An 11,727-nucleotide genomic window follows, 5' to 3' on the forward strand; every position below is an offset into this window, starting at 1 on the left:
TTTAATTAAAGTTTGATGATAATTAAATATAAAATTTAAAACAGATACCATTTTAAATGTATTTATTTTAATAATATAAACTGTGTAATTATAATTTAAATCTGTAGAAACATCTCAAGAACATTTAACAGAACATACTCAGCAAATAATTATTAGATTATCAAAACACATCTTATGTTGCTGAGATAATTTATTGAAACATACTAATGTTTTCAGCATATTCCATAAGCCATCCTCAGGTTAAACCAGCAGATTGGAACATTCGTGTTCCAAAAATAGAATACATGTATTTAAATACAAAAATTAATAACAGAAAACAGTCAATATAGTCAAAAAGAACTCCATTTCCATGAACTCCTAATTTATGCCTTAGTTTATAATTTTGTGTATTATGAATATACCTTACTAATTTATATTAATGTTTGTTTAAGATATTATTACTGAATTATTATTATTATTATTATTTCTGATTTTGTTTTTCTTTTATATTTATAATTTTTCTGCTGTTTTCTTGTTTCCTGTTATTAATTTTTGTATTTAAATATACATATTCTGTTTTTGGAATGCCAATGTTCCAATCTTCTGGTTTAACCTGAGGATGGCCTATGGAATAGGCCAAAAACGTTAGTATGTTTTCAATAAATTATCTCGGCAACATAAGGTGTGTTTTGATAATCATCTCAAGAACAGTTGTTTAATAAAATGGAAACTAGTAGCACATTAGGCATATGAAAATTTAATTTAAAAAAATTATAACTTTTAAGTGTAAGTTTCTACAGGTTGGATATGAAATTATAGTGAAATATTCATTATTATAGTTTCAATTTTTGTTTTTTTATTATCATCATACAGGGTTCTGGCTATTCCTTAACAAACACAATAGTTTCCATTAAATTACTGAAATTAAATAGTGTTAGGGTGTAGCTAATACTTTAACCGGAAACAGTCTGAGAGACCAGTTGATGTTGTATATCAAGAAATGTGAATTTCGTACTGTGCTCCTGTCAACTGCCATGGGTGTTAAATCTTCCTGCACTCTGTTTGCTGCATTTTGCCATGTTTTGTATTGCCACAGACTTCTACTGTTCTTTCTATATTTGTTCTTTTATTAAACATAGTTTTTAGTAAAAGCAATGTACCATTATATAAATACATTCTTTCTTCACTCTTAACATTGTTAATCGTAGCCTATGTAAAATGTAATAGCTCTGACCACTCCGAGTCTTGATAAAAGGAGGATGATTGATGCTAGGAAGGGCATTTGGCCAGCCTGATCTATCAGTCTGGTTCCCTATATGGGGGAAGGTGCATAGTAACTTGTATTGAACATGTGATAAGCAGTGAAGACATTTTGGCACATGCATTCACTTTTGTGAAGTTTGTCTCATGTCAGTTGATAAAAATAATCAAACTTGTTAGAATTAACCTTGACATAATGTAATTATCTTTCTGCTAATTTCATATTTACTATTGCTCTTAACAAAGATTGATTTGGAATATATGTGAATCTATGGTTTTTGTGTACCAGAGTTTTTTTTCTAAATTTAAATTTGAAATTACAGTGGGTGATCGGTTAACGAACATAATCCATTCCAAGACTTTGTTCACTATCTGAATTGTTCGTTAACCGATTATCGATTTACCATAGGTTTTAATGGGAATTTAATTAATTCGTTCCAGAGACCCCCAAAAATAAAAAGTATATACTTTCTTACTATGTTTATTTATATGTAATAATAAAAATACATACATACACAGTCTTGCATGTTTATAAGTCATGTTTTTTCTGTTTGAAAGGGTTAAATAATCTGTCTAATGTCAATTGCTTTTCTCTCTTCAGGATTTTTCGTAAGTAGTTATTAATAGCATTGCAACTGTAGAAATCCCCAAGCCTCAACCTGGTTTGGATGCCATTCTATGATTGTTACTTTGACATCCTCCTACTACTACAAAAGATCTTTAATAACAGATATTGGCATTAATCCTCTTTTTCAGAAGAAAATATATCTTGCCGAGTTTCTTGATGTTCTTCATTCAAAAGTTCTTGGTGGTGTTCTGTCGTCAGATCCGTTTTGAATTCCATTATGAACTCTTCGATGTTCTTTATTTCTCAGATGTTATTTTTGTTACTCTTTTAGCTGCTTGAGTCTTCTTGGTAATACAGTATCTTTCTTAGATGAGATTTAACTACGGTCTACTGTAGACCTGTTCAAGCCATACTGCCCAGAAACATTAGGCATCTTCTGCCCACCTTCTCTACCTTTGCTATTATACTCTGACCTTTCGAAAAGAAAAGCAGATGCAAAACTTAACTTGTGCCTACCCGACAGTCTCGCGAATACATAAAAGAATTGTTTTGTCAGGAAAATAAAAGGCTGGAATTACAAGGGAGACTTTCAAAGTTTGGAGGAATACTATCTGATTGGTATATACCGGCTTGAGCGTCGATGTTGACGTCTCCCACACTCCAAAAGGTTTCAAATTGTTGCCCTAAGACAAGGGAAGACCAATCGGTATTTTACATCGCTTCTTCTTGTGTTTGTTCTATGGAGTGTTCGTTATTCGATCTGTTTGTTAACCGATCACCCAGTGTATTTGTAATTATTAATACAGTAGAACCTCGAAAACTCGGCTCTCGATAACCCGGCACTCCGGATAACTCGGCCACACCCTGGCAGGGCAAAAAAATCCTTAGTTAATTAATTTTCATTATAGACAGCTTTATAAAAGTATAAAAGCTCTCATAAAGTATTTTTCTGAGGTCTGTCTTATCAGGTAAATTACTGTACACAGTGTATTCATTAATTTTCATTTTCATGTAGTAAAGGCTCTATGCCTTCATAAAGGACGTACTTTTCCTTTGTTTAAGGGTATTTGGGCAGTTTATTCTCTGTTATATTCTCAAGTAAACAATACATACAAGTACAGTACAGTATTTTCTGAGGAAACACTCGTACTTATTTTTTTTAACCCCATTCCCGATAACCCGGCATTTTCACAAACTCGGCCACCCTTCGGTCCACATTAGGCCGAGTTTTCGAGGTTCTACTGTATTTGTGAAAGATGACAACATGTACAGCTAACTTTGGGGAAAATTTTAAACTTTTAATTAATTAAATGTAGTCCAAAAGTAACGAGTAGTTTGAGTTTAAGTAATACTACTGGGTGCATTCCAATATGCATCAAACATTACATCGATGAACCACAATGTACTACAGTCGACTTGTTAAAATGAACAGTAATAAAGCGAATTTTGCCATTGCCTTGGCAAAACACCATTGTCACAACATTAATTTTCGTGTGATAAAATGAATAGAAATTTTACCAGAATTCATTAAACCAAACTGTGAACTATCTTCACAATATCCTATTTTCAATAATGATTTTATTATTCACTTTGAAAAGTGTAAAAAGCAAAGTGGTACCATAATAAATGTTCTATTTTGAGTAGAATAATTTTCTTCTCCTAATAAGCAAAGGCAGGTTTGACCTCTGATTGTACAGCAGTTGAAACAATCTGGTTTGGTGGACCATTCTACTATACTCAGAAAACGGGTTAAAGTTTAAGGACGTCCACCTCTTTAAATGGTGCGGTCCTCCCATGCAAACACATGCTAGTTTGCATATCAAGGGGTGCATACACTGATGTCAGGTTTTGCTACTTTACATCAAATTTCGGTCCTTTTTTACTCTTTCAGTACCAAAAAATATTTTCTATCAATACTTTTTCAAACAATCTTCAACAGAAAAAAAAATCGTGGATTTCTTTTTTGTTTTGTTTAACCATTCTGATATAAAGCTCCAAACTTAATTGGCAAATACTGTCTTCTCCTCATTTTGTTAGATTTTGAAAATCTAAATTTATTTTTGTAAATAATTTTTTTAGGAAATTAATATAAATTAATTTATATAAATCAAAATATAAATGAAAGATTTTAGTTTTGCTTTTCATAGACACAATGTAGTGACACTTTTCAAAACTTTTCAAACACTAGGCAGATTATTCATCTTTTATTTGGTTTGGATGCATAATTAGCGTCCCAACCAAATAAAAGATGAATAATCTGCCTAGTGTTTGAAAAGTTTTGAAAAGTGTCACTACATTGTGTCTATGAAAAGCAAAATAAAATAAACAAATGGTTTCATTGGAATAAAAATAAATTAAAGATATTGATTGCCTATTAACTCTTAACTCCATAAATTATATGACCTTGATCCTAAAAATCATAAATATGAATTTTCGATACAGCAGACTAATTACTGTTTTCCTAACAATTTGTGAGTTGACTGTAAAATGTGTTCCAGTACTCACCAACAAGTTCGCTCGTGTAGCGACCAATGTGCATCGCATTTGCTGCACCATGGATGTGGTGAACTTGTGGTTTTATTATTAATGTCACTTTTACTACTCATCTGTATTAACCAAGGTTATTTTGACAAAAGTCTGAAAATGCCAATATAGCACTGTTAGCTTTTTTGTTAAGTTGCCAGACATTCCAGTAAAAGCTTATTAAACTGTTCACGGGCACATTGGTTGTGGCTGAGATTGATCCATACCGTAATGTACAGTACCTACCATAAATTAACAGAATTGTGAGGTTTAGCTATAAGTTGAAACTACAGGTTTACTATTTATAATTTGATAATATTGTACAGTCAACCCCCCTATAATTACGATTCCTATAAAACTACGAAAAAATATACGTATTTTGGAAATGTTGAGTCGGATTAGTGTAGAATCGATTAATTTTATGGAAGAAAACCTTTCAATCAGCCATAGTCCGTAAACTTGACACGTGTCAGGCTGTGATTGGAACGACTTGTAAGAAATCGGATTCCTAATAAATTGGAACGTATCTATATCGTATAGGGGGGTCGACTGTATTAAGTACATCTCCACTCACAACTATTCTCTTTACAGCTTTTTTCTTATAACCAACATAAATTTTCTCTCGTGGTTTACGAAATGTCTTCACTAGCCATCTCAGTTTAGTATTGTTATATTCAAATTCTGTTTGCTGGAAGAAACTTAGAACCAAATTCATTACAAATTCATTACTTGAGCAAAATATGGTTATGATTTTTCGAGGAAAAGTCAGGTTGTAAAAGTGGTATCCTACTGTATTTCAAATTATATGCAGTTTATAGAAAAGTTATAATGTGTAAATTTATAAGTATGTTTCTCTGATTTAGATAGTAATTAAATTAAAACAAGTTTTATAACATTTAACTTAGTATAAAAATGTAGTTAGTATAATTATCTTTATTTTTCTAAAACTAAGGATTGAGTTTGTTTACATTTCACTGATTTCAATTCTCCATAAGATATTATTTTATCTCACAGTTAGCAATTTAGTTGATTATAAAATGAATCCTAAATCAAATTCCTTCAACTCAAATATCTGTTAACCTCTGTTTCATTGGAGTTCAACATCCTTTAGAAACTTTTTTTTGCACTCGAATACTTTAGGGCTTGTCATCAGTCTATATTTGAGGGTAAATCAAATAACATTCTCAAGTTTACCCTAAGGATAGATTGGTAAGTAGTCCAAAAGTACTGGGTATGAGACAAAGTTTCTAAATAAACTTAAATTCCAATAAAACATAAGTAAGCGACTATCTGAAATGAATACTTGAGACACATTAAAATGATTGTCTTATTCTATACTAAGAAATTCTTGCAGATATATATAAATAGCTTTTATTTATGCTATTTCTAAAAAGAATTTTATATTGTTTATGATATGTAGTATCATAAAGTTCGATATCATATGGCTGTGCCATCAACAATGTGTAGACATGCTACCAAATATATTTCCAAAAGCTTGAACAGTTCAACAAATATCCAGACACTTTTATGTACTACTTGCAGCACTGATATTTAATAAATGATAGATAAAAGAAACCCAAGGAGGATTTTGACTATATAGATCAAATTATATTGTTAGGAATAATGCATTAAAAGAAATTGCCCGTTATAAAACTGAAGATGGCAAGAAAAGCATAGATAATGTGAAGACTGTGGGTTGTAACCTTTGTCTAACTTTAAGTAAAACAAAATCTTATTCTAGGTTTATTTTTACAAAAATTAAACAAAAAATACTATATTTTCATAACATGCCAAATGCAGAAGACATATTAATCTCTTCTATCTTTGAGTTAGAAGTAATTTATTCCAGTGACTTTAATGTTTGTTTACTGTTCTGAAATTTCTGAGGAGATTCTTTGCATGTAGTTTTCTAACCATCCGATAAGATTTCCTGTGTTTTCATTGGATATGTCTATATGCATTGTGCATTTCATGCTATTGTGTGTAATGCACAATATCATTACATCTGATTACATATTTCCAGGCAACACTGGCAGTTAAGTCAGAATTTCATGAAATTAAGTACTAGAAAAAGTTGTATACAGTTATGTTTATTATTTAGTTAGGAAATGTTCTGTCACTTTATGAAAATAAAGTATATGTCAACTTTTATGATTATTATGTCTTTTAAAACTTGTAATTTACAGTGAATTTATTTCATTAGATTAATCAAACATGAATGGATTTAGTACAGAAGAAGAAACTCAAAACAGTCACAATCAGATCTGCTGTCTTCTGGATGACAACGAAAGATGTTCTCGACCGGCAGGCAATGCGAGCTACAATAAACGCATTCAGAAAACGCTCACTCAGCGAAAGTCAAAATTAAACATTGACCCCAACGTAAGTTATTCTGATTTAAAATTTTAATATTTTATATAAATTATGTTCTTACTTGCATATGATTATTGATTAAATTTCTTGAATCTGAATATTTTGACTTATCTGTAAGTATAGCAAAATTGTGATTATCTGGATTGATTCAGATAATTGGAGTTCTACTGTACAATGTATATTGATAATGACTGAAGAACTGTTCACAAGTAATGCATAATTCTTGAATATTATCAATTTGGCTTACATAACATGTCCAATCATTTGGAGAATGAATGAGAAGCTTAGATATTATTGCCCTACCCTCTAAAGTTAATAGAAATATGTTAAAAAATATAAATCACATTATTATTGCATGGACACGATGCAAGCTTATTCTGATGAACAACGAAAGAAGTGTTCTCTTGGCATCACCGCATTATGTTGTATTACCACGCTGTCAGTTCTTATCGATATTAATTCCGTAAGTGCACCTTGGAATCACATCTAGTCAACAACCTCTGGCATATATATTTAAATAGTATTTGCTTATTTTTCTTTTATTTGATAAAAAGAATATTCAATATGTTCAAAAATATAAAAAAATAACATCATTTCTAGTTTTATTCATAAACCTTTTGCTGTAATGACATTACATGATAATGATTTGCCATCACAGGTAACAGCTTCTCTTTCTAAATATTGCATGATAAACTTTTTCCATAATGATATTGTATTAATAGTTATTAGTTTATTTGCAAAAAATTGTATACATAATTGAATTATGAACAATAATAATATAAAAGTAAATTGGTTACTAGTATATACGGTATAATGATATACAGGCCCTAGCAAGTTTTCAGTGGTTTGAGACTCATTGTGGCACTCCCCCTGTAGAGACTAAAGATAGCATACATTTTTTACATTATCAATACTCTGACCTCCGAAAGATTAGCATAGTAATAATATGGATGAGAAACAATAACAGTAAAAAGAAACAATATTTGAAAAGGTTAAAAACAGATATTAAATTTATTATCGAAAATAACATAAGGAAAAGTTAAAATCACTTTTAAAACATCATTTAAAACAGAAAAACAAAAACCAAACTGATGAAGGGTATTGATATATTCAAAATGCACATATTAGTTTAATAAAGAAGTCTCAGACAACTTTCAAATTAAATAACTGTAGGAAAATTAATATTATTTTTTCTACTTTTATTATTTAAGGATTAACATGTCTAGATTATAGTAATAAGTATTAAAACTTTATCACGGAAAAGGATATTTAAAAAAATTACTTCTACAGACACTTTCAATTTACTTAGAAATAGCTAAATTCATTTATTATAAAGTAGACAGAAAAATTTATTTGAAAAACACAAATATTTGTTTTATTTGAGTCTCTAATTAATAAAAAACGATGAAACGCCATTTTAAAGTGCATTTTTATTCAACTAATATATTTATAAATAATATGTAGCAAAAAATGTAGCCCAAAAAGTAGCCAATGCACCAAATGATATTTTTTACGCCAAATTAAAAAAAGGGGATAGCAAAATCTGGCAATGCTGTCCACGAGGCATTTTTGGTAAAATTTATCTATCCAATTATCCAATGTCAAAATTTCTGTTTATTGCGTGTCGCCCCAGGTTAAATTTTTGTCAATGCATAACAAAAATTTCCCATTTTTGAAAATAAATAATTGTGACTATTGTATCATCCGAATTTTTTTTTTATTTTGCACAAACAAAATAAATATATTAATAAATGTAAAACCAAAAAGAAATTATATTTCGGAAGTTACTTATAATATAAAATTATAATGACTAGTGCCTATCTAGTTTCAAAAATGTTCTGATGCTGAAACGAGATATCTCCGGTCAAAATCAGCAGGTTGCGACCAGAGAGGTAAATGGGTTTTTTTCAAAGATTTGTTTGTCAAAGTTTGATTTCGCAGCGTTCATTTACATTTCAAACTTCCCAACGCGTGTGTTTGTCAAAATTCAATTTCGCTGCAACATTTGCATTTCCAACTTCTTGAAATATATATCACAAATCTCGCACTCTTGCCTGTTTGTAGAAAGATGTCACCATTTTGTATTTTATTTTGACTTAGTTCTTGGTTCCCTGAGTATCTAAAGTCTGATTTTTTTTATTTGGGCATCTAATACTCTGTGCCGAATTGCAACTCCTGACAGTCCCCCTTATATCTCTAAGGTGTGGAACCATAACGGCACTGTGATTTTATAAACAAGACATAGTCTTGTCAAAAATAACATTTAAGTATTTTGATTGTATTTTTTTCTTAACTAGGCTCGCCACATATACATTTGTGACTACCATAAGGGTTTCATACAGAGTCTCCGTGCAAAGCGAAAACGGAAAGATAGCGATGACGATAACGGCTCTAATGATCAGGATATCGATTTACCAGAAGTGAGTCAAATTAATTAAATGTCAATAACTTAAAAAATTTATGTGAAATCTTTATATTGTAAAGTTAAGAATAAATAATTTCTTTATTCAAAAATACACGCTTGGATCTGTTCTCTCCTTCAAATGGAGATGCTAGACCTTCAAATGCTTAATAATTGAGTTAAGCAACACAAATATTTTTAATTTTAGAATGCAAAAGTCATGTTAAAAATATATAAAATTATACTTTTCTTTTCTCAGGTTGATTTATTTCAATTACAACTGAATACTCTTCGTCGATATAAGCGCCACTATAAGATCCAAACAAGGCCCAGTGCTAATAAAGCTCAGTTAGCCGACGTATGTACAATATTTTATTAAATTAATTTTTTACTTACGCGTATTAAATTTTATCGATATACATATTGACGGGTCTAAACTTTTTTTATAAGAAACTAGTCGAGCGATTTAGTCTACTAAATATTAAAAAAATTAACAAATTATTATCTTACCCAAGAAATAATAATCAGTTTATTAGTAATAAGATTAAATTTCCGTTACTGGAGTAATGTACTTGTTACATTGTTTTATGGTATTTTAACACAGGAATATTTTTATTTTCAAAAAGTAACCAATATAAATTTATATACAGAAGACTCTTAGTTAATCGGCACTCATGGGGATTGGTAGATGTGGATAAATTAGTTTCTGGTTGTTTGAGAATTACTATTAAAAATAAGCCTAATTAATACTGTACTGTAAACTCTGTATTCACTCAATATTAATATTGAAATATGGTAATTCAAACCAAATAAAGACAAACTTGGGTTGGGTGAGAACACAAAATTTGAATAACAGTTGATCTCAACTGAGCACTTAGTTTACACGTGGAAAATTGGTGGGAGTGGGAGACAGATATGTGGTGTGCAATGTGTGGGCTTACTCATGGGTCAGTGTGCCAAGTTTAGACTTACATTTCCACTGGAAATTGATTCTATTTTTATTTAAAATATTATTTCTTTCATCTTGTTCTTTTTGCTAGTCGAATTTTAGTTGACGGAGAGTGTATTGTAATTAGATTATGCGATAGTGTGTTTTAATAAATTCACACACAAGTGATTATTTTTTTATTTCCATTTTGTTCTTTAACAAAACTTTTAAAAAAGTTATTTAAGCTTGACATTTGAAGTCTTGACAAGTCATTCAATAGTCACAAGATGGATTTTATTGTAACATTTCAAAAATTTTATTGATTTAACTTAGAAATTCCTCATGGTCTTTTAGAAGACTAATAACAAGGAATTCTTTTGTGTTGCAGATCAATAGCAGTGATCCATTGATATAACGAGAATTTATTCAATCTTAATTGTATTAACAACCTTTTTATGCTTATTTCTATGTTCATTGTCATATAATCTGATCCCAAATGAATTTTTAAGATGTTTCGATGCCACGGGTGAAATACAGATTGAGCTAACAAATTTTGTAGATGGAGAAAATGTTGGTTCCATTGGTAGCACATATCCATATTTCCAGTCATCCTCTGAATTTTCAAATAATTTATACAGAATGTCAAAAGATTGTAAAATATTATTAAATTTTAACCATTGAAGATTTTTATCTCTTCACTTTATTGCATCGTTTGGCACAGTCTGTGAAGAAAGTTAATATTTTTGTCGTTATGTCTCAGTCTGTAATAAAATTTAATTAATCTCAATAAATATAAACGAAGAGCCCAATATCTATTTGTTATGCTCCAAAGTGCCTGACGGTGTTCTTTCAAAACTAAACAATTCATGAAGAAAAATTATATGAAAACATTTAAAATCATACAAGAAATTGAGGCTCCAGTTAGTATATTGTGAAACTTATTAAAGAATTATATAATTTCATGTAAGAGCGTGTTGTTGGAATTTTATTGAATTGTTGTATGGATTGTTCTGATTTACAGGGATTGATCAATAAATAAGATTTCCATTTATATAGTCAGTTTTGGAAGAGAGCGAGAATAATGTTACCATTTTAAAAAGTAGTAAAAATCGTTTTATTTTAATCACATTGATTTTTTGATATAATCTCCATTTAGAATGATAGATTTTTCCAATCATTGGATTATTTTTTATATTCTGTGCATGAAAGAACTTGCTGATTTTTTTCTTGTTTCATTTTCCTTTGGAAGCTCGAATTTGACATTCGACAAGTCTTGACCCTTCTGTCTCCTTTAAATTGGGAATGACTGAAATCTGACGTGTTAGATCCAAACCAAGAGGAGGGTACAGAATAACTTGTAACTTTGGATTCTTAAGTGTTTTGTTCTTTCCTTACTGTGGTGGGCTCCCATCTTATTGCAAGAAAAAGACAATTCTTTCTGGCCTTATTCTGCAAATATCTCTCTTGAGTGCTCATAAGGTTTTTCAGTATTTCACCGTATTGATTACTCTTCCCTTTATGCAAAATCATTCGAATGCAAAAACTTCAATTGCTGATCACTGTTTTATACAGAATGCGAAAGATTTATTCATGTTTTGGCTCGACTGTCACATAACAAATGAAAGGCTATGCTTTTCATTTGTCTAGAGACTAGATGCTTTTGGCTGCTAAGTGGTTGGGCATGTCTATTTTTGC

At 30.2% G+C, this 11,727-nt stretch overlaps 1 protein-coding gene across 1 annotated transcript in view; it reads left to right on the plus strand.

Annotated features, from left to right (window-relative positions):
• LOC111620904 (histone deacetylase complex subunit SAP30 homolog) overlaps positions 1 to 11,727 on the plus strand; it is a 36,083-nt gene that overhangs the window by 17,781 nt on the left and 6,575 nt on the right. Inside the window, exons 2-4 of the mRNA XM_023362926.1 lie at positions 6,534 to 6,712; positions 9,001 to 9,123; positions 9,364 to 9,462. Of these exons, the coding sequence (XP_023218694.1) occupies positions 6,545 to 6,712; positions 9,001 to 9,123; positions 9,364 to 9,462 (390 nt within the window). The 5' untranslated portion in view covers positions 6,534 to 6,544. The remainder of the gene's footprint in view (positions 1 to 6,533; positions 6,713 to 9,000; positions 9,124 to 9,363; positions 9,463 to 11,727) is intronic.

Source organism: Centruroides sculpturatus, unplaced genomic scaffold (assembly GCF_000671375.1).
Source record: "Centruroides sculpturatus isolate CEXI.00-Female unplaced genomic scaffold, Cexi_2.0 scaffold17, whole genome shotgun sequence".
NCBI lineage: Eukaryota > Metazoa > Arthropoda > Arachnida > Scorpiones > Buthidae > Centruroides > Centruroides sculpturatus.